The 24,336-nt window shown below is 38.9% G+C and overlaps 1 protein-coding gene across 3 annotated transcripts in view; it reads left to right on the top strand.

Annotated features, from left to right (window-relative positions):
- frmpd1b (FERM and PDZ domain containing 1b) overlaps positions 1–22,385 on the top strand; it is an 83,717-nt gene extending 61,332 nt beyond the window's left edge. For all 3 annotated transcript variants that reach the window (XM_073922442.1, XM_009307688.5, XM_068213289.2), the window contains 13 exons: positions 1,853–1,955; positions 2,098–2,143; positions 3,777–3,881; positions 4,558–4,653; positions 5,866–5,991; positions 8,328–8,447; positions 8,519–8,655; positions 8,736–8,862; positions 10,794–10,886; positions 13,454–13,636; positions 13,789–13,933; positions 14,021–14,986; positions 16,204–22,385. In XM_073922442.1, coding sequence (XP_073778543.1) covers positions 1,853–1,955; positions 2,098–2,143; positions 3,777–3,881; positions 4,558–4,653; positions 5,866–5,991; positions 8,328–8,447; positions 8,519–8,655; positions 8,736–8,862; positions 10,794–10,886; positions 13,454–13,636; positions 13,789–13,933; positions 14,021–14,986; positions 16,204–18,662 — 4,706 coding nt within the window. In that variant the 3' untranslated portion in view covers positions 18,663–22,385. The remainder of the gene's footprint in view (positions 1–1,852; positions 1,956–2,097; positions 2,144–3,776; positions 3,882–4,557; positions 4,654–5,865; positions 5,992–8,327; positions 8,448–8,518; positions 8,656–8,735; positions 8,863–10,793; positions 10,887–13,453; positions 13,637–13,788; positions 13,934–14,020; positions 14,987–16,203) is intronic.
- The last annotated feature ends 1,951 nt before the right edge of the window (positions 22,386–24,336 follow it).

The raw sequence follows: 24,336 nt of genomic DNA, 5'->3' as shown, positions 1-24,336 counted from the left end.
GAAAACAGAGAGAGAGAGAAATATCTCTGAATGGAGGTCTTCCCGCCTTTTGTTGACGCTCCAAATCAGCCACAGATAAAGCTCCGTTTTAGTCTCCTCGGAAGGCAGCTGTCTATACAGATAGTAGACAGTGAACTGGATCTTGCAGCAAAGCTAGTGTGTGTACGTTCTCACATACACACACACACACACACAGTCATCCCGCAGTGCTGACTTCTCTCTTTTTTTGCAGCAGAAACAGCTGATAAAAGCCCAGAGGGAGACGCTCGCAGCCCTACTGCACATAATTATGTGAAAGGAGAGAAAGAGAGAGACAGAGAGAGAGAGAGAGAGATCTGCCAGGCATTGGTGGTTATTCTAGCAGGCCTGAGAACCGTCAGGGAATAAGGGGATGTTGTCAGGGCAGAAGGGCAGATTGTGTGTGTGTGTGTGTGAATGTGTGTGTATTTTGGCTCGGAGACAAATGAGTGTAAATGGCAGAACAGAGCAGAGCAGAGACTCCCAGTCAGACACTCCACACACACACACACACACACACACACACACACAAGAAGCAGACGTGACATGAATAATAAATCCACAATCGCAACTTTCACACTCTTTGCGCCTTCGAAAAGTTTTTTTAGCACGCATTCATTAGTGGAGTGTGCTACTTACGACTTTTGCTCGCAGTTATGCTAAGACAAGTTTGTTGAGCGGTTGATGCATAAGAGGAATTTTGCAAAGCAACACATTTTAATAATAGATATATATGCCTCACAGCAAGAAGGTCGCTGGTTCGAGTCCCGGCTGGTCCAGTTGGCATTTCAGTGTGGAGTTTTCATGTTCGCCCCATGTTGGCGTGGGTTTCCTCCGCGTGCTCTGGTGTCCCCCACAGTCCCAAACACATGTGCTATAGGTGAATTGGATTAACTAAATTGGTCGTTTATGTATAGGCGTGAATGTGAGAGTGTATGGGTGTTTCCCAGTACTGGGTTGCATCCGCTGTGTGAAACATGCTGGAATAGTTGGCGGTTCATTTCGCTGTGGCGACCCCTGTTGAATAAGGGAGTAAGCTGAATGAATGACTGAATAATACAGATATACAGTGCTCAGCCTATATTTTCTATAAGATGCTGTACATTATAATATTTGTGCATATACATTAGATTAATCAGCACTGAAGCCAAATATGGAGCTGATCTAACATAATAACTGGCGATAATGGTCAAAAATGTATATGGTATAGAACAATATTAAATACAAATTTTAAAAAAAGAGGACAAATCAAGAGAAGCGAAAATAATATTTAAATTATTTAATAATATTTAAAATAATAGTTGATTTAATATTTAGCTTTAGTTTAAATGGATTATCTTTCTATTTCTGAAGATGTTAGGTGACTGAAATATTAGTTTAATAAATATGTCCATTTAGTAAATCTGTTTTGTTCAAATGCACCAAAATCTAATCACTGAGAAATAAATAAAAATATTCATTTTCAGAATGGGGTGTGCTCAGTTATGCTGAGCTCTGTATGTTGGGGTAATTTCAATGTAAACTCAGCAAATAAATTTCAAAATACAGACTCAAATACACTCCATCCACATGAAACCAAAACAACTTTCACAGTCACACTTGTATAACATCCATTTCTATAGATATTACGTATATTTAATGTTAAAACAAAGCATCAAACTGTGGCATATTATTCATACTGTGCAGTTGATTCATGAATAAATCTTGTTTTCTAAGTACTTGACTTGAAGAATGTAAAATATCAACTTACATTGAAGTTCAAAATGCAGGAAACTCGAGCTGTGTCTTAATATTTGATATGTGTGTGTGTGTGTGTGTGTGTGTTTATTTGTAGGTGGTCCAGCAGATGGTCATCTTTTTCCTGGAGATCAGATATTAAAAGTGAACAATAAAGCCATAGATGATCTTTCCCCTGAAAACGCGGAGCAGATGATTAGGTGACTGATCAGATTATTAAAATACACACTACTAAAATAACTCTGCTGAATTAATGTTCCTTTGCTTGTATTGTACCAAGCTGGTAAATACGACGAGGACATGATTTTATAATGATGTCATCATGTTATGCTCCGCCCTCAGGGATTGCCAGGACTCTGTAACCATGACGATCCTCAGAAACATGACGGTGTGTACACTGAAGATTATTCCTCCTTTTGTTTGTTGCATCAGTTTGTAAAGGCGCAATCAAGAAATGGTTCACATTTCAATTTAGACTTGAGGAGAGGCATTCAGCGATTCAAGAAGAAGAGGCAATGCACACAACAAGCGCTGATTATACAATAGAACTGTCAATGATCAGAGAATTAAGTGCTAGCTAGAGTTATGAGGCGGGAGGTTTTATATATACAAAGAAGAGTGTTTCTACAGGTGGTTTGTCAAGCCCACTCATAGAAATCCATAATGTTTTGAGATTGTCTTATGGTGTGAATCGTATTCCAAACTAGGTAACACTTTATAATAACTACACATTATAAATCATTTATTAAGCATGAGCAAGTAGTGAATTCATTATCTGTTAAGCATTAACTTTACATTAATAAACGTTAGTAAGCAGTTTATAACTGCAGCTACAAATGCTCTATTCTTGACTTATAAGCACCTATATAATGTGGTTAATAATTGTATTTTCATACTCTGTTAATGATTTATTTTTCATTACTAAATTAAGTATCGAATTATTTACAAACCGTTTGTATTTAGGAGTAGTTGAGGGTTTTTCGGATCATTCAGAATGAGTTAGTAAATGATTAATAAACTATTGAAATCAACGTTTATATATCTTATTATTCAGGCATATACTAATAGTTAACTAATATGTTAGTAAATGCTTTATTAACTCAACTTCATGCAGTTTTGTGACCTAATCTAAAGTGAGGACTATTCATGCTTTATAAATCCCTTATAAATGACAAATAAAGGCTCAGAATCAAATGAACAATAATCTTTGCAATATTATCTAAAAAGTAAAATTACTGTAAAGTTTAAACATTGCTGAATAACAGGAGTGTCAAAACACGACATAAAACTGGATAAAACAACAACAATATAATAATTTAACATTATAATAAGATGCAATAATTAAACTCTACAGTAATTTTATTTTAGATAAGCTTGCAAAGATTTATTTTTCATTTGCAGTACAGTTTCATTTGTGTATCTTTAAATGAATAGGAATAAATAATGTCATTTTTCCTGTTTAGAATTTAACTGAGCCTTTATTTGTCATTTATAAGGGATTTATAAAGCATGAATAGTCCTCACTTTAGATTAGGTCACAAAACTGCATGAAGTTGAGTTAATAAAGCATTTACTAACATATATAGTAATTATTAGTATATGCCTGAATAATAAGACATATAATCGTTGATTTCAATAGTTTATTAATCATTTACTAACTCATTCTGAATGATCCTAAAAACCCTCAACTACTCTTAATAACAATTTGTAAATAATTCGATCCTTAATTTAGTAATGAAAAATAAATCATTAACTAAGTATGAAAATACAATTATTAACCACATTATATACATGCTTATAAGTCAAGAATGGAGCATTTGTAGCTGCAGTAGTAAACTGCTTACTAACGCTTATTAATGTAGAGTTAATGTTTAACAGATGATGAGTTCACTATTTGCTAATGCTTAATAAATGATTTATAGTGTGTAGTTATTATAAAGTGTTACCCAGAACGATTATACATCATTTTTGTGTTTCACAGACAGCTGCTGGAATTTAAAGAACTTTGTTTTTGTTTCCAGAATCCTAAGTCTTCATTCATAACAGCGGAGAAGAGAGCTCGCCTGAGGAGAAACCCCGTTAAAGTGCGCTTTGCAGAAGAGGTGGTCGTCAACGGACACACTCAGGTAAACACACACATACATGTTGGTATTGGTGGTAAAAAAAAACAACGCTGGCCCTAGCCCTAATCTATCCCTCTATTTTGAATGTCAAAAGTCCCTGTTACAGGGTGTCCGCTCGGTCTTAAAAAGTCTTAAATTTCAAAAACTAAATTTTAGGCCTTAAAAAGTCTTAAATCCACTGAAATGTTGTGTTGTAGGTCTTTTTCCATTTTAAACAGGTCTTAATTTTGCTAAATAAAGTTACTTATTGGGCCGATATTCATACAATCACCAAAAGTACATCTCAATAATTTATTAATTTTTTTTACTTTTTTTATTGCAAAGAGGTACAATTGACAACAGCTGTTAGACATTTTTACTGCAAATTCCCCAAATTAAATTCCCTAATAAGGAAAAAAAAAAACTAAAAACAATCACATGATTCCTCATGATAATACCAGGCCATTAGAAAAAAAATCTTAACCCTGCATAAGCCTAAAACGTCATTCCTAATGGTCTTAAAAGGGCCTAAAAAGTCTTAAATTTAACTTGATGAAACCTGCAGAAACCCTGTGTTAAATATGAGTTACAAGGACACAAGGCATGTCATAAACCACCTCAGTGTTTTAATACCTACACTCATACTTAAAACATGATAGCATGCGATTTTAATAAGCCTCGTTTCATTCGCTGTTTGCAGGGAAACTCTCTTCTCTTCCTGCCCAACGTTCTGAAGGTCTACCTGGAGAACGGCCAGACCAAAGCCTTCAAGTTTCACAAGACCACAACTGTCAAGGTCTGTAGATACTATGGTTACTATTCTATAGTACACTTTTACTATTGAGTACTATAGTAAAAGTTACTATACTACTATTACTACACATTTACTGTTCTATTCCACTATTACTATACTAAACTACTTTTCTTTTACTTTCAAAAGAACTTTTATTAAAATTTGATGAATTAAAAACTTTTGAGAAATTAAATTATGTTGGAAAATTATATTATTTCAGCAAAAAGGTGTATGTACTGTATGTATGTATGTAGGTATTCGGTTGAAGTCAGAATTATTAGCCCCCCTTTGAATGTTTTTCTCTTTTTTAAATATTTCCCAAATTATGTTTACCAGAGCAAGGAAACTTTCACAGTATGTCTGATAATATTTTTTCTTCTAGAGAAAGTCTTGTTTGTTTTATTTCGGTTAGAATAAAAGCAGTTATAAATTTTTTTAAACGCCATTTTAAGAACAAAATTATTAGCCCAATTAGGCTGCTTTTTTTTATAGTCTACAGAACAAACCATCATTGTACAATAACTGGAAAGCAGAGAGAGCGAGTGCACGTGACAACAAGAGTGCGCAAGAAAGGTCTCAGTCATATCTCCATCTACCACCGATGGCTGATCTCACTTCTTTGTGCCATTTTAGTTGTGACACAAAAATAAGCGTCTAAATTTAGGGGGGCTGGAGGGGGGCCAAGCTTGTTTACATGGGGGATCCAGACCCCCCCGCCCCCACCCAAAAGTACCGCCACTGGCTTTCAGTGATGGAGTGGTTTATTAACATAGTGTATTCACACAAGGCTATCCGAACCATATCCAGGCACATTTGACCCCCATTTCCCGGTTTGTTTCACTAGTGTGAGTGCTCCGAATCGGGCCCAGGAGCAGTTCAGTTGGCCGGTTGGAATGGGTGTGCCAGAGCGCGGTTCGGTTGAGTTTTAGCGCGGTACGCTTGTAGTGTGAGTGCAAAGCTCACCTGAGCCCGAACTGAAGACCCGATGTGACTTTTATATGACTGCTTCATATGGATTAATTAATCATTCTTACCGTTCAATAAATGCAAACACTGTCATCGTGTATTAAAGATGCAAACCCCTCACTGCACGACAGCTGCACCTTCAGCAAACCTCCTCATTCCTGCAGCTTGAGGACTTTATGAACATTTATGAGCATCAAAATTGGTGGATCCGTTCAGCAAAAGATTTGTATTGACTGTCTGCATGTGCAGGACATCGTGTTGACCCTGAAAGAGAAGCTGTCCATTCGCTGCATTGAGCATTTCGCTCTGGTCCTGGAACAGCAGTATAACATCTCCAAACTACTGCTGCTGCACGACGAGGAGCTCATACAGAAGGTAACACACACACACACACACACACACACACTCACACACACACTCACACACACAGCAAAATATTACTGATAAAAGTTTCTGACATTGATTTAAATTCATTAATACTTCATTTTTTTGACAGATAAAAGAAAAAAGGGAGGATTAAAACAGGGCTTGAAATGAACCTGCTTTCTTGTTAGCACCGGTGCCTCTAACTTATAAAATGTAGACGCACCAGACAACATTTAGTCACACCCACCAAAAATGATGAGCACATTTAATACACGTTTTATATCAACAGATTTATTGCGTTTGAAATTAACTCTGATCAAAACTAACAAAAAAATCTGAATGCGCTCACTGGCCTTGCACACACTGCTTGACGTGAATAAGATTAACTGAGTTAACAATAATAACTGTTGCTTTTCTCAGAGGTGCTGTCTGATATTGCACAAATGATATTGACATATAGCTTATTATTTGCATACGTCATCTTAATAGCAGTTACGGTCTATCATGAACTGCAATATTAGTTTCATCTCGGTGATTGCATGCTCTTTGGCGATGGTGAATGTGGTATCAGTCGCAAACTGACAGCATCGTGACGATTAAATGAAGGATTAAATTGAACATCTCGTGCTTAATGTGTAGATTCAGTGGCAAACACTGTTACCTGAAAACTCCGTCCCACTGGCTGTACGATGAACGCTTTAGTCATTTTCATAGTGGACTTTAACCACTGGAAGTCTTTTATCCACTCTTCGAAAAGTGTAAATGCTGGATTGACATTCAGCACATGATCACTAATCAGATTATTAGTAACTTTTGGTGGTTTCTAAAACTAAATCTGTCAGTGTTGTGTTCATTCTCTCGGATCCAGACCTTTACATTTTCACGGCTGTAGCTGAGTGATTGACAGCTGATATTAACCAATCCATGCGCATTCTGTTCTAGTGCAGTGGGCCAATAAAAAGAGTTTGAAGGCGGGGCAAGCATTATGGGCTTTGTTTACTGCAGCAAGTTGACATGTCAACTGTTTTAAATCATTCCTAAAAGCTGCGTTTGGTGTTTTTAGGTGCAAAGATGCTTAATGCTTGAATGTCTCCTAAATCTGCGCATGCGGTGAATGTTTTGCTGTGAAAACTGGTCACACGGCAACAATTATATGCACTCGCACAAATGCTCCCAAATATATTCTTTCTTTCGTATGAGACGTTAAACCGAGGTCCCGACTCTCTGTGGTCGTTAAAAATCCCAGGATGTCCTTCGAAAAAGAGTCGGGGTTTCACCCCAGCATCCCGGCCAAATCTGCCCACTGGCCTCTGTCCTTCATGACTTCCTCACCCTCGCCATATCATAATTGGCTTCATCACTGTGTGGATGCTGCACACTAGTTGCGGATGAGTAGATCCCCCATTATTGTGTAAAGCGCTTTGAGTGCCCAGAAAAGCGCTATATAAATGTAAGGAAATATTATTATTATTATCAGTTATTATATTTTGATCAATATTTTGCAATTTCAAGCAATTTCTGGGTTTCTTTATTAGAAAATGTTATGCATCATTTTGGTCTCCCAAATGAATGATGAGGGTTAGTTGTTACCATCACTTGGTTTTGGATTTGATATATACAGTAAATGTGATGTTTTTATAATATTTCACACATTATTTTGTCTCATGTTTTCAGGTTTGATGTTGTCAGTCGCATTGTACTCAGCGTGCTGTAATACTGAAAATAAATCATATTATTAACAATAAGCTTCCAAAACTTGATGCAGGTGAATCTGACTATAATATTACCCAAACATACTGCAGATAATATTCAGGTCTGGACTGTGTGGAGGCCGTTTACTGTTTACTGTTTACTCTCCAAATATGATTTCCTTACATTGTTTTAGGATCAATATCATGTATAAACATAAAACTATTACAAATGAGGGGCTTTCTAGCAGGAATTCCATGACGAATTAAAACCTGTCTGTACTTTTCAGCATTCACAATCCCATCAATTCAGGGAACATTGATAGAAATGCAGATCAAAACAAAACAGAAACCCCAGTATTTTTCGTTCATTCTTCCGTGTTTCTCTAACTTTCTTTCAAATGTCTTAAACAATTAGACCCAAAAAAAAATCCAACTAGAACCTGTATTTTCTGGTTGTATTTTAACAAAGAGAATGATAAGTAACATATAATGTCACTAAAACAACAAGTATACTGTAACTAGGGGGCTAAGACTTTTGCACAGTACTGTATATATAACTATAAGCTCCCATACAAACCTAGTCTGCATTTACGATGTACACCCATGGCTTAAGTTTGTAATAAACCGCTGTATCGTGTTCCTGCTTTTTCTTAGGTGGTCCAGAAGAAGGATTCTCATGACTACAGGTGTCTGTTCAGGGTGTGCTTCATCCCCAGAGACCCAGTGGAGCTCATGCAGGACGATCCTATGGCCTTTGAGTACCTCTTCCAACAGGTAACACATGGTGAATAATCACTTAAATGTGCCACTGACGGCTACTTTCATGTACTTGTATGTGTGTGTAGAGTGTTGGAGATGTGTTAAAGGAACGCTACGCTGTAGAGATGAAATGCAACACAGCGCTGAGACTCGCTGCTCTGCACATGCACGAGAAACTGGCGAGCTGCGGACAGACCATGAGAGCATCTGTTAAGAGCGTTGTGTAAGAGACAAACACACTCCAAATGACTTGTGCTGTATTACAAAATACAGTCATATCTAATGTGTATGTGTGCTTATTAGAAAGGAGTTTGGCTTAGAGAGCTTCATCTCTCCAACTCTGCTGAGGAACATGAGAGAAAAGGACCTACGGAAAGCTCTCAACCACCACATGAAGAAGATCCAGGCCCTGCTAGAACCACGGCAGAAGGTTACTTTATTCATGCATTTTTTTATATAGTTAAAGTCAAAATTATTAGCCTTCAAATGAATGTTTTCAAATATTTCCCTAATGATGTTTAACAGAGCAAGGAGTTTTTCACAGTATTTCCTATAATATTTTTTCTTCTGGAGAAAGTCTTATTTGTTTTATTTCGTTTAGAATAAAAGCTGTTCTTTTTATTTATTTAATTCATTTTAAAGGTCAAAATTGTATAATTTAGATTTAAAGGTCAATACTAAACAAACCACTTTTATACAATGCAACACAACTCCTTATTCCGACTGGTGTTGACTAGTGTTTGTTGTGATCCAATCACAAGTGGTTAGCTGAGATGCATTACTGTTTCCACCTAGTGTTCACATAAGCTCAAGTGCATCTCTTGTGGCAACTTGTGTTCAGATATCAGCCTTCAGTTTCATTTCAAAATGCTCCTTACCATGTTTTTTGGGGACTCATATGTGACGTAGAAGTACTGATTGTATAACAAGTGTGAATACATTGGGACTCATTCACTAAACATGCATATGCACACACACATTTGTGTGAAAAGTGCGCACAGATGGTTTACAAGTAAATCATGATTCTTCAAAAACGTCCCCACTAATTACTGTTGTAAAAGGTTAGAGAGAAAAAAAGCTTTTCTCAACACTCTAATATCTATCTGGATGGATGAATGGATGGAGCGATAGACAGATCAATAAAATGATCGACAGAACAATACAATGATAGATATATTGATAGACAGAACGATAGATAGATAGATAGATAGATAGATAGATAGATAGATAGATAGATAGGTAGGTAGGTAGGTAGGTAGGTAGGTAGGTAGGTAGGTAGGTAGGTAGGTAGGTAGGTAGATTGATTGATTGATTGATTGATTGATTGATTGATTGATTGATTGATTGATTGATTGATTGATTGATTGATCGATAGGACAGAACAATGGATGGATGGATGGATGGATGGATGGATGGATGGATGGATGGATGGATGGATGGATGGATGGATGGATGGATGGATAGATAGATAGATAGATAGATAGATAGATAGATAGATAGATAGATAGATAGATAGATAGATAGGACAGATAGAACGATAGACAGAACGATAGACAGAACGATAGATAGATAGATAGATAGATAGATAGATAGATAGATAGATAGATAGATAGATAGATAGATAGATAGATAGATAGATAGATAGATAGATAGATAGGACAGATAGAACGATAGACAGAACGATAGACAGAACGATAGATAGATAGATAGATAGATAGATAGATAGATAGATAGATAGATAGATAGATAGATAGATAGATAGATAGATAGATAGATAGAACGATAGACAGAACGATAGACAGAACGATAGATAGATAGATAGATAGATAGATAGATAGATAGATAGATAGATAGATAGATAGATAGATAGATAGATAGATAGATAGATAGATAGATAGATAGATAGATAGATAGATAGATAGATAGATAGATAGATAGATAGATAGATAGATAGATAGATAGATATGGATGGATGGATGGATGGATGGATGGATGGATGGATGGATGGACAGATAGGACTGATAGACAGACAGACAGAACAATAGATAGGTAGGTAGGTAGGTAGGTAGGTCCTTCAACACATCTGCCTGGAAGTTTTTTGTATACCTATAAAGTTAAATTAGTTGGTTCAGGTGTGTTTAATTTGGGTTGGAACTAAACTATGAAGGACACCGGCCCTCAAGGACCGTGTTTGGGCACCCCTGCACTATACACTGCTGCAGTTAAAGCTCATATCGGATATCCTCATAGCTTATATTGTAGTATTGTAGCTTATAGTTATATCCTTGTTTTTCATACTTCAATCATGATGAAAATGTATATGTTTCTCTTATTCATCTTCTTCTCTCTCGACTCTTTCAGGTGATTTCTGTGTCTCAGGCCCGGTTGGCTTATCTGACCCAGATGGCGGAGCTGATTTCATACAGCGGGAGAAGCTACAACGCCACCATGCTGGTGAGAGAGTTCTGTCCATCTGCCGCATTGGGCTCAGATAACAAACTCAATCTGCAGGGCACAGATAGGTTGCATTTACCTTTTTTTATTTTGGGAAAATGTTATGTTGGACAAAATCCTTTCCCTCTCGTTTTTTTAAGCATGTTACATAAGCTGGCTGTTCTAGAAAGCAACAGATTTGGCTAAAATAGCAGCATCTCTTTCAGTGACGTGCAAATAGCCTGAAGCTTGAGAATGATTCATTTAACAGCTCATGCGATTGATTTGTTTGTGACTACATGGGAGCATCTATCCAGAGACAAGAGTACTGAAAAATCTGACTCAAGTAAAAGTACCATTACTTGCCAAAAATGTTGTACTAATCGACACACTGACTGCCTCTGAAACTTTCGTCCTTCATTCAAAAAATTTAAATCGGGTTCAGTTTTCTGCATACAAAAAAGCAAATTTGTGCTTGTGTTTGCAAATTTAACATTCTGTTGTGCATTTAGTTATCGATTAAAGGTTATTGCATACTGAGTTCAAAGTTTTCATCTATAATTTTTGGCACGTTAAAAAATAAATTCAACTTCATGTTGTGCCAATCGAAACTTTTGTCCATCATTAAAATAATTTTCAATCAGGTTGAATTTTTTTCAGTTTTTTTGCATCTATAAAGGCAAATTTGTGCGTGTTTACAAACGTAACATTCTGTAGTGTATTTAGTTATTCCTTAAAGGTTATTGCATACTGATTTCAGAATTTTCGGGACGTTAAAAAATAAATTCGACCTTCTGTTGTACCAATCGTTTGGCACACTGCCTCCAAAAAAAAATGTAATCTGATTTGGTATTTTTAAATTTTTTCGCATCCTAAAAAGCTCATTTGTGCATGTGATCGGAAACGGAATATTTTGTAGTGCATATGGAAATTGATTAAAGATTATTGCAGACTGAATCCGGAATTTTCATCCGGAATTTTTGGCATGTTAAAAAATAAATTTGACCTCCTTAACACACCGTCTCCGAAACATTCATCCATCATTACAAAAATGTCATTCGGGTTAGATTTTTTTATCTGAAAAGGTGAATTTGTGTATGTGTTTACAAAGGTAACATTCTGTAGTGCATTTAGTTATTGATTAAAGGTCATTGCACAATAAATCTGAAATTTTCGTCTGGAATTTTTCAAATTTATTTAACATCCTATTGTGCCAATCATATTGGCACACTGCCTATGAAACTTTTGTCCGTCATTAAAAAAAATCAAATCGAATAAGTTTTTTTTTTCTTTTTTCTTTTTTTGCATTAAAAAAAAGCTACTTTGTGCGTGTTTGTAAACGTAACATTCTATAGTGCATTTAGTCATTGATTAAAGGTTATTGCAAACTGAAACAAATATTTCATCTATAATTTTTGGCATATTAAAAAATAAATTTGACCTCCCATTGTTCAAATTGTATTGATACACTGCCTCTGAAGCTTTGTCTGTCATTTAAAAAAAATTAATTGGGTTTTGATTTTTTCCATTTTCGCATCCTAAAAATCTAATCGGATTTGTACGGGTGTTTGCAAATGTAACATTCTGTATTGCATTTATTTATTGATTAAAGGTAATTGCATACTGAATCAGATTAAAAAATAGTTTTAAAAATAGTTAAAAAATAAATTCGACCTTCTGTTGTGTGAATCGTGTTGCTACACTGTAATTTAAAAAAAAAATTAATTGGGCTTAATTTCTTTCAGTTTTTCGCGTCTATAAACGCAAATTTGTTCATATGTTTGCAAATGTAACATTCTTTAGGGCTTTTAGTTACTGATTAAAGGTTACTGCACACTGCATCTAAAATTATTGTGCAGAATTTTTGCCACATTAAAATTTGAATTTATTTTCTAGTTGTGCCAATCACATAAACACTTCCTACGTAACTTTCCATTTAAATTAAAAAATTTTATTTTTTCTGGTTTTTGCATTCAAAAAAGCGTTTGAGAGGTGGTTTTACAGTTTTATGACAAACACAGTGCATAAATTTAAATAAAGACAGGATTTGGCAGACAAAAAAAATACAAAATAGGAAAAAAACACATACAAAAATTGCTTAAGGGCATTAGGCATTTTCAGTCATCGTACAGTAGGTGTCCTTCATCTTCTCATCAGTCACTTCAGTCCAAACGGTCTCATTGCGTGTAACAATTCTGCATCTTCCTTGACACTTTTAATTCTTTAAATTTTCACAGGTTTGCCACATTTATAAAGCGTCTATGTCTTGAGGATTTTTCTATGCAACATTTGGTTGGACTTAATTAGCCAATCACAGATAGACAAGAAAACATAAACATGAAGTAGTGACTGGAGGTTGATGGAAAATAATGCAGTAAAAGCACAGATACAGCACTAAACATTTACTCAAGAAATTTGAGTATTTGCATGTTTGTATGTATTTTTTGTTTTCATGTCCAGCGCTTGTCACATATTGTGATTGTTTGAAAGTGCTTTAGAAAAAAAGTTTGTTATGAATAGGAGATTATTTCTACTCATTGTTTAGATGTACTTTCTTATTTAGTCTGAGTCAAATGTGTGTATTCCAGCTGCAGGACAGGGAGTCATTGGTGAGTTTGCTGGTGGGAGCGAGGTACGGGATCAGCCAAATACTAAACCACCAGCTCAACATGATCTCCACCATCATAGACTTCCACTACATCACCCGAATAGAGGTGCTGTCAGAGTCCGACAGAGTCAGCATGGTCAAGATTTACCTGCAGGACATCCAGGTGTGTACACGTCTAGCAGGAGATTAAAATAAAACCAGGCTAAAATGCTGGAACTGTGCCTTCGGGACATCCAGGTGTGGATAAACACAACTCGATGTGCTTTTACCTTTCTATTCATATAATCTGACCATCTCTCTCTCCCTAACATTCAGCCTATAGCGTTGTTAATGGAGTCTGTAGGAGCTAAAGATCTGGCTTGTCTCCTGGCTGGATACTGCAAACTGCTGGTAGACCCCAACATCAATGTGTTTCGCTGGGGACCCAGACCTAAAATGAGGCGCATCCCGGCGGAAGAAGGTAGGAAAGCGGGAAAAGATTTGATGTTGCTTAATGATATGTGGAATGAGCTCTGCAAATACGTCCTGTATTTGTGTGTACACGCAGGGTATGTTTCTCGATGTGGGAGTGATTCAGAAGACAGTTCTGAGGATGACTATGCCATGGAGGGTCTGCTGGACACCCAGCTGTCAGAGGACACTATATCCACTCACACAAATGACGGCACGGAGGACGGAGAGGAACCCGAGGGCAAAGGTGAAGCAGAAAGAGTCCGAGTAATTGTAACACATCCATTTTCTGAAGATGAAGAAGATGGGGCGAGCAAGAGAGAGTCTGTTGGAGATGAAGATTACGCGGCGACAATGGATAGCCTTTTGGAGACAGGTTGGTACACGGATCCACGGGTCAACAGCAGCTTTTCCAGTTTGTCCAGTAACTCGTTGAATGCCCTGGAGGAGAGTATTAAGGCAGCCATTAGTGGACTTGGCCGTACAGATATCTCTTTGGAAGAGAAACCCAGTTCTGGCGCCTCAAGTCTTGATGTGCATCATCCTTACCTTCTGGAGGTGCCAGAGCAATTGGACAAAGGGGGAAATTCAGGCAAAACTTCTGAGTTGACCTACGATGACCACTCGGGTCTGTGCTTTTCTGAGCTCTCTCAAATGTCTGATAGCCTGCCGAGTCCACCTGCGGCCAGTGACGATGCTCTGAGTGATGAAGATGATGAAGACGGTCGTATTTCTGCCATGTCAGCAGAATTTGAGGCCATGTTAGCTTCGTGCACCACTAACAGCATCAATGCGAAATTGGCAGGGGTGAACTTTCAGGCACTCTTCAATAAGATTCACAACCATCCAGCATGTAGAGCAGAAGGAAACAGCTTTCCAAATGACGCTAATCAACGGGGACTTTCTTCGAAATTACTAGCACAGACTGTGCTGTTGAGAACGGTGTGCTCAAATATCCATGAAAAATCGAAAGAATTTAGAGACAGTTGTTCGGAATCTGAGGATGAGTTTTTTGATGCGGAAGATCGACTAACTCCTCCCATCACAGAGCAAGGCCTTGCAGGTTAGTGCACCAAACATCTGCATTCTGATGAGAACTGTTCAGGGTTCAATACAAGTTAAGCACAGTCGATGAGTGGATCGATTTTAGCTAGTTCTAAATACACACCAAGGTAAAATCATGGGTCCAACACTTAGCAAAAGTGGTTTAGATGTAACAAAAAGTTTAGTATTTATGCAAGAACTTCTTTGAAATGTGTATTTCTTTTGTAAACTTGTTTAGATTATTGTTTTGCAACCATTTACATCATCGGTCTCAAACTCAATTCCTGAAGGGCAAGGCAAGGTGTTCAAGACTACTAGAGACTATTAAGCAGGTGTGAGATGGAGATAAAATCTGAAGACAGGGCTCAACAATAAGGACTGCCCGATGGCCCGGGGCCAGCGTGTGAGATGCTTGGGACAGTAGACAAGATTGTTACTGGCCCGATTGGTTTAATTTGTCAATTGCGTGTAAATAGTCTTAGATTTGAGAAACAGTTTGTGTTTTCAAGCCTTTTCGGTTCCTCTTATCTGATTGGATGTTGTGAGCACATTATTTTTTCCATATCAACCAGTACAGTGAAGAGACAGGAACATGGCGGCAACATCAAATGACAACACTAAAGGAAAACATCTGTTTCTAACTTCTTGGAAGTCGACGTTTCCGAGGGTACACCAGGACTAAAAAAATTAAGTGGTGTTTTGTACAGTTTGACGTCAGTTTGGCAGTTCAGCCATCTTTTGTTTCAAAACACTTTGAATTTTGCTCATTAACCATTATTAACATTTTTAAATATTTAAATTCTAGATTTACATACATTTTAACATCTTTCATTTTTAATTTGTGGCTAAGAGTTTTTAAGTTTTAAGGCTTTTTTTTTTTTTGTGGGGTTAGTAAAAATCTGAACCATTGGTCCGATTGGGCCAGTAAAAAATATCCTTAGGGTTGAACCTTGGCAGAGCTATGGCCCTCCAGGAATTGAGTTTGAGACCACTGATTTACATTAAATCATACTGCTTGGATTATTGTGCATGTCGTATTAGCAGGGTTTTCGGTCTTTAGATTGTCATGAGGCATTGGAAATATTGGACATAAATCTAAACAAAGGCAATATTGCTACAGTAATTGCTAGTGATCAAACTTAACATGTATGGAACTCAAGACATACATTAAAGTCTTTAATATCTGTTTTTATGACGTTTCTTATCCCACTTAACACATTCTTATTTTTTCCCCAGAGAAAAGCTCAGATTCTGGGAACATGCACTCTTCTTTAAGTGTTCATGACATGAAGGTTAACGCAAGCAAGACAAAAGCTCCTGAATTCGGTGACAGGAAAGAGAGGGACAGAGCTTCAGGAGGAAACCTCAATGAAAATCCTTCTATTGCCAACCATTTTACCACTTTAATCCCTGAGTCTAGAAACACTGATTTGGAGGTTCATCAGCCCTCACTGATTTTGCCCAATAAACCTACATCTGTGGAATCTAAAGCTTTCTCTGCTAACCACTCCATGGCTCAGAAAGCCCAGCACTGTAATGGGGACATCCCTGGGCAAAATTCTCACCTATCATCACAGCTCCTGGAGATGGAGCCAGACACCATGGAGTTTAAACCAGTCACTGGGCCTGGACCAGCCATGTCTTCCTCATTAATTACAGCTGTACGCCAAGCTACCCTTCCCCAACAGACGTTAGTAGACCCAGAGACTCTTCATAATGGACCTAGACATCAAAATGGCATATCCAACCATATACCAATCTGTCTAGAAAAGAAGACCACTACAAATTATGTTGATCTTGACGGACCCGAGAGTAAAGACATTAAGCCAACTTGGAAAAAGCCAACAGGAACAATTGAATTTGGGAAAATACCAGTAGACAGCAAGAGTCATTTAAAACCACAGTCATCAGACTCTACTGAAATCACAACAACAGTAAATAAATTACCCCAAAATAACACAAAGCCCCCAATACCTCCCAAGCCGTCGTTCATTGCTTTACAGCCATCCTCCAAGGCAGCTGATTCCCAGTCTCAAAAACCAGAGGAAAAAACGAAAGTTCCCCCCAACGGCCTTTCTCTATACCCCTGGTCTCAGAGAAATGGTACCAATACCTCCCCAGCCTCTACAATGAGTAAAGGTGTTTCTCAAAGTCATGAGAATCTAAGAACTGAAGGAAAGGCTGAAAGCTATACAGTCAAACCGACAAGTGCTTCAACCACTCCTACCCCATCTCCATCTCCGTTACCTTCTCCTTCAGCACAGTCTGCAGATATTGTTCCTGAAGATCCAGCTCAAACTGGGAATAGATTCCCCAGCAGAACAGGCTCATCTGGACGCCTATCAGCCTCAGCCTTGCGTGGAAAGATTCAGGATATGCCCTGGTACCTCACCCGTTCCCAAGAGATCTTGGGGACAGTAGCACTCAGCAACACAATTTCATCAACAGGCAATAAAGCAACAATCGAGACTGATGTTAATCATGAATCCAAAAAGGTATCCCCTAAGGCTACATCAGTGCCCTCTTTGATAAATTGGAAAGAGAAAGATGCTGAGGTAGTCATTGTAAAACTCAAAGATGGACCAGAGGAAGTGATTCCTACTCCTGTGAAAGACACCAATGGGAAGCCGCCAATGTCATTAAGCCATCCTGACCTGCGGCAGAAATTGTCAACGGAAGCCACCGAGTTGCACTGGCATTTAGGGACTTGTAATTCTGAACAACCTCAATCCAACAAAGGCAATCCTTCAGAAATTCGACTTGACAATGCTTCCTCTTTGTCCTCCGCAAGTCCGACCCATCGTGAGGCATGTGGCTGCCATACAGTCTACGCAAACTGTTTCAGCGGAGATACAGAGGACAACTGTAGCTTTGATGAAGATTTGACTGTCTATGAGTTCTCCCAACGAAACCGCATCAGTAAACCACCTCAGCCCACTTTGACTCCCTCCCCTGCAACCATCTCTGGTCCTTCTCCCAATGTCCTGTCCCTTCTCAGAGATTCCCCTCGTCCTCTTTCCACATCCTCAGAACTGAGTCCACTCCTGATTCCGCCCAGACATCTAGAATCTCTGCCTCTAGTCCACGGACCAATAAATAACCCGCTTCGCTTTCTGCAAGAGCGCCGTTATGTCAGTGGCCAGAAAGGTGCTGGTCTTAAAGATGGCTATGCCTGTTTGCAGCGTGACATCGATGAACTTCTTTTCGTGTTAAAGAAAGGACCTTCTGCGGTTTATCCTCCAACCCGCAAGGGAGAATGTGAAAATGGCAATGTGAACGGGCATTCGCTTTCAGAGACCGAGAGATGTCTAGTTCAAGCAGAGGCACGGAGGTTGGCTTCAGGATGCCAGAGAGCCACACGGGTAGGATGGGCACCCGATGATGCTCTTATGTCCCTCGGAAACAGCTTTGGAGCTCTAGTGCAACTTGCCTCAACCTGTATGCGAGTTCCCTGTTCGGACTGCGGAGGATGTCATGGGGATATTGATGCAGATGAAGCCCTGGGGAAGCTTGAGGAGATTGTGGACCTGTATAAGGAGTTTGTAGGTGCGGTAGAAACGGCGAGAGAGGGTGAAGGGGTCAGGCTCTTGGCCAAGCAGTGTACGGTTCTTATTTCAACAGTGTTTTCACTCACACAACTGTTTCGGACACGGACGCCAGACATAGACAATGGAAATGTACCTCTGAACTTTTAAACTTTAACTTCCGCCGCTCTCTTAAGAGGCTGTCAAGTGTGAGCGTAGAACTGTACTTAAAGTAGCAATGCCTTTCTGGCATCTAAAAACTGATTGTGTGCTGGCACACAACAATAATAGTAAGTGCCGTGAACGTACACACACAGTTAGCAAACTAACAAGTGAGAACTGTTATCGGTTAACCTGTTTGTCTTGCCAAGTCTCCCTATAAACGTACTGGAATTATGCATTCAGACATAGCTATTTTCTAACAGTTCCTTATTTCCTGATGTATGTACAGTCTGTAGTATGTATTTATTTTTTACATACAGTATATGCGCACCGTGGTTTCTAACCTACTATACCTGCATTTTTTTTTGTGTATATGTGAATCCCTACCTCTTGCTCTAATAACTGAGATAAACAGTGTTATGAAGCTTCACTCATTTCCATGTTTAGTTTAGCTGTGCTGCTCTTTACAGAATGAAAGAACAAAGTTTAAGGACGCTCCACTAATCCCTAACAACAGATGCTAGGACAAAACCTTAAAAAGCCCAGATACGTATGCAGTAACGTTTCACCAGACTGTCCAAAGGATTATAATTTAATTTTAGCTACTACACATTTCTGACTATAGAATGAGAGTACTGGAGGTGGCAACAGACCTGTGGCCATGTGGGCTTTTTGTACCTGTATGTTGGCGTGTCAAGTTTGGCTTTTGATGTTAGTTTTTATCTTGCTGACTGTTAACCACAGAGATCGGTGTGGTCCAAAGATGTAATAGCACAACTGGGGTGTGTTTACACAACAACTTTGTCACCATGTTACTGTAGCATCCTATAACCGATCCCAATGATAGCCGAACCACACAATTTTTCACTTGTCTGTCATTTTGACTATGCAAATGTCACAATTTGTATTCGAAATTTTCCACATATTATACTTTCGTACATTTTATACATATCAAAATGATTTCCAATATGTTGTGAATCACAAATATGTTTGCTTTAGAGGACTTCCCTGACAAACCAAGGCCTTATTTTATCTTGGAGAATTGTTGTAAAAGTTTGTTGAGTTGCAATTATGGAAATGTAGCGTAAATGTTTATTTAATTGTTTTTTAAGCAAAACAGTTCACTTCAAATAGTTTTTTCTTTCACTTTTGTAAGTTTTGAACAGCACCATACTTAGTAAACATCAAATATCTTATTCATTAGTGTATCATTTTTGGGTAAGGCCAGAAACATACTCTATGCAAATACAGACATCATAAGCACTTCTTGTGTACAGTAATGCGACAATGTGTGCTTTGCCTTCGTCATTGATTACGCCACATAAGTGTCCACTACCTGCGGAACATCTGAAGGGGTTTAAATGGAATGCCCTAAACAAGGGGTTCTCGATCTCTGTCCTGTAGATTTTAGCTTCAACCCAATCAGACACACCTGGGCTAGCTACTTAAGCTCTTACTAGGGTTTCTAGAAACATCCTTGCAGGTGTGTTGAGGCTCTTGAGTTATAATCTGCAGGACAACGGACCTCCTTGACCGGGTTTGTGAACCCTTGCCCTGAACACTTGAGAACTACTCTGTTGTGACGTCACAATTGCATTGCATTCTGAGACATAATGGCTGCATCCAAAACCGCCTACTACTTAGCAGGTACTGCATTTGAATTTACATGTACTACTCGGTCTTTAGAAAGGTACGTTCTATACAGTATGAATGAGAGAAATATGAATGGAATTCGGACATACTACATCTGCCATTTTGTCATGGTCACGTGACCTACCTGCGTCCGTTGCATCGCTTCACTTCCATTCATGAATTCTCTCTTGGGGCATCATGGGATAGTGCAGCGTGCATGGGATGCGCACTTCAGAATCTCGCCGGAAGTAGTAGGTCAACCAGGTACTTCTCGCATACTGATTTTGGAATTCTATAAATTCAGGCATACTGCTCGGCTCGCATACTGATTTTAGTGTACTATACAGTATGGAAGTATGCGGTTTTGGATGCAGCCATGATGCCGACTCGCTCTCAATCAAAATCAAGAGATTTAGGGTATATCCATGCAAACTTCTCTTGTTCACTTGATGAAGTGGAATGCACTTTAAAATGGTGGCAGGAATTCCCCTGAGGAGAAGCGGCAAGGGATGTTTGTGGCTGCATGTCTGATGCTGTGTTCACACCAAATGCAGAACGCATGAATAAATCATGCTATTTGCATGTAAAAAGACATGTGAACATTTTGAGTTTACTCGCTTCATTCATGCGTCAAATTTACTTCACATTAGATGTGGATTCGCGTCATGGGCAGAGCTCCTGTCTAAATGGCTAACGGATTTTTTTGAGAGGGTAGCTGTGCTTTATGTGCTTTAAGAAGGCTGAAAATAGAGTATATTTGTTCGGCACCATGTCTGAGTGCACTCAGCTCTAAATTCATCAACTCCTCCATAAACTATACCTGAATGACGATGGTTGTTAGCGGTGCTTCTGAGCCCAGTTTGATGAACTGTTGTCCAGTGTCGACAAGAGGATTTCCACTCAGGACACCAACAACAGGCGCTACATCATAATCACACTAATACAAGAGCAAGCTCATGATTGGTTAATGCGGCTCAAATGTCCGCTGAAGTTAAGAATCAACTCAAGTGCTTTACGTGAAACGCGCCAAACCCTCAACTCACAGGTTGTCTATTTGCATTTTTGCAATGACTCAACATGTAAGTCGCTCGCGCCTGATGTTTCAACCGCGTCTGGTGTGAACGCAGCATAAAAGTGGACTGGAACGCAGCCTTGAAGTGTTGAACATGCTAGTCAAGTAAATAACATTACAGATGTCAGAAACTCTATCGCCCCCTTGAGTAGGCTACTGGTTTTGCTTCGACATTTGCCTCTCTGTACCTGCGCAGGGTATGCTTCTGGTCCAAGATGGCTAGTTTTGGATTTGGCTGTCATTCATAAAATATGATCAAGGACACGATCAAAGACCTATGCTCTGAATTTTGAATTCTCGAGAAGTGCTTTCAATCAGAATCAGTTGCTGTTTGTTCCTGATTTTAGATCAGAATTTTGTAGAGTATCAGTCAAGGGTTAAAATTATCACTGGCTGTTCCCAGATCAAGTTTCAAAAGGCAACTTCCACCTATAAATAATTAAATCGTCTTCGGAAATCAACCAACTTGAGGTCAGTGGATGGATCATGACATCATCCCTGTTCATTTCAACTAAGTTACTCAACATAAGCGAAGTGCTTCCAGATGGCAAGAATATCGCCTATATTAGACACTCCACCCCCGATAAACACACACACACACACACACACACTGCCAGATTGTGGTTTTCAAGTCAGATGACACAAAGCTAGTTTGCATCAATAGAAAACTTGCGAGAAGGAAAAGAGCAAATATGTCTCTGTTATTTTTCAGACTTTTCACAGGAACAATTTTCGTATCAAACTCTCAGAGAGCAAAACTATTTCTGTATAAAAACTTCCGGTGACATTAGGGTTCTGAGAATGGTGAAGATTCGAATAAACTGCCATTTGCAGAAAATACGAAGCAAATAAAACTGCTTGTAAGGACCGTATATATTGAGACATGTGCACAAAACAGAAGTTTAAACGTGGCTGTATGTGAATACGAAGGCAAACATCTGGATGAAATGAGAAGGGACAATCGAGAATATGTTTTGCATTCCCTCTACTGTGTTCATGATAATAAAGGTTTGATTTTGGATGACAAATCATGTGGAGCAGAAGTATGTTTACTCTTAGGCATGTTTTTGAACCGGGTTTAGTCTTTTTCTAACGCTTTAATTCCTCAACACCTACCAAAGCACTAAATTGTCCGTCAGACGGATTTGCATTTGACTTCACAGGAGATTACAGATTAGGACCTGGATTAAACTCAATCGAGTCTTTCACAGTTCCGATTGAAGGAATGATGGGATTGTGCTGGAGCTGTTTACACCCTCCCGGTAATCTGCAGCTTTTGAACAAATGAAGTGACTAAATGTTGAAGCACTGAGAGATGTTCCTGTAGCATTTTGCATCAGAAATCTTGCTTCAGATGGATTAATTACAAACATATTAGACACAAACACGCCATATTTGTAGGATGCAAGAATTGTTTGGTGTTTGCTAGGTTATTTTTTGGGATTTGCATGCAGTTATATGGTTGTTCCGTGCAGAATTGTACTACGGTATATTCATTCTTGACAGTTCATAGTACACACAGTGGGCAAATATTTGACATGTTGGATGGCATTTGGTAGTTAAGGCTAGCATTTTGGGAAATCTTATCCTCCTCTCTAGTTAAGAGGGCTGTAACTGAGTTTATTTCCAATCCAGTGTGCATTCTGACAGTTAATTGTTGAACAGGTTCCACTTTAAATTAGGTGACATAACAATCATTCCTACGCTCACTTATGGTTCATGACTAAAATGGCCAGATCTCGGATACAAGCTGCTGAAATGAGTTACCTTCGCAGGGCGCACCCTAAATAGATAGGGTGAGGAGCTCTGTCACCCGGGAGGAGCTCGGAGTAGAGCCGCTGCTCCTCCACATCGAGAGAAGCCAGCTTAGGTGGCTCAGGCGTATGTTTCAGATGCTTCCTGGACGCCTACCTAGGGAGGTGTTCCAGGCACGTTCCACCGGAAGGAGGTCTTGGAGAAGGCCCAGAACACGCTGGAGGTACTATGTCTCTCAGACGGCCTGGGAAAGCCTCGAGATCCCCCCAAAGGAGCTGGAGGAAGCGTCTGGGAAGAGGGAAGTCTGGGGTTCTCTCCTGAGACTGCTGCATCTGCGACCCGGCCCCGGATAAACGGAAGAAAATAAATGATGAAATGAGATATAACAATCAATATAGTGACAGTTACATTTGTTTATTATTAAATGCTTAAAGTCAGAATTCAAAGAAAACTTACACTTACTTTATATAAATATAATAGTGCTTTTTATAAGCGATGTATGTCAACTTCGTTTTACGTTACTTCGTAAAAGTTAATTAGCCACCAGAATCTTTTATCAAATATCATTCATTCATACATTTCCTTTCGGCTTAGTCCCTTTATTAATCCGCAGCGGAATGAACCGCCAACTTTTTTTAGCCAACACGTTTTTACGCAGCGAATGCCCTTCCAGCCGCAGCCCATTACTGGGAAACATCCACACACACTCATTTACACTCATACACTACGGACAATTTAGCCTACCCAATTCACCTGTACCACATGTCTTTGGACTGTGGGGGAAACCAAAGCACCCAGAGGAAACCCATGCGAACGCAGGGAGAGCATGGAAACTCTACACAGAAACGCCAACTGACCCAGCCGAGGCTCAAACCAGCGACCTTCTTGCTGTGAGGCGACAGCACTACCTACTGCGCCACTGCGTCGCCTAATCAAATATCATAACCCCTCATTTCTCCCCCCTCTAAATGATTTTCCTTCACTTCTAGTCACATGGAACGCCTTTAGGGTGGGGCTATCAGTCCTTTAGGGCGGGGCTATCAGGACACTATTATCTCCTTACTGCTCTGCTTTTGTCGAATCGTCTTGCTCTATTTTGCTAGCATCATCCATCTTCAAAAAAAATCCTATTTGTTCACGAAGGACCAAATTGTGCACCACCAACTTTTTTTCTCATTTCAGGACCGTTTAAAGTCGATGTACGTAAGAGAAAACGGCAAAAAA

This window comes from Danio rerio, chromosome 14 (genome assembly GCF_049306965.1).
Source record: "Danio rerio strain Tuebingen ecotype United States chromosome 14, GRCz12tu, whole genome shotgun sequence".
NCBI lineage: Eukaryota > Metazoa > Chordata > Actinopteri > Cypriniformes > Danionidae > Danio > Danio rerio.
Note: the sequence above shows the minus strand (reverse complement) of the source record. Positions and strands in the feature narration are given on the sequence as shown.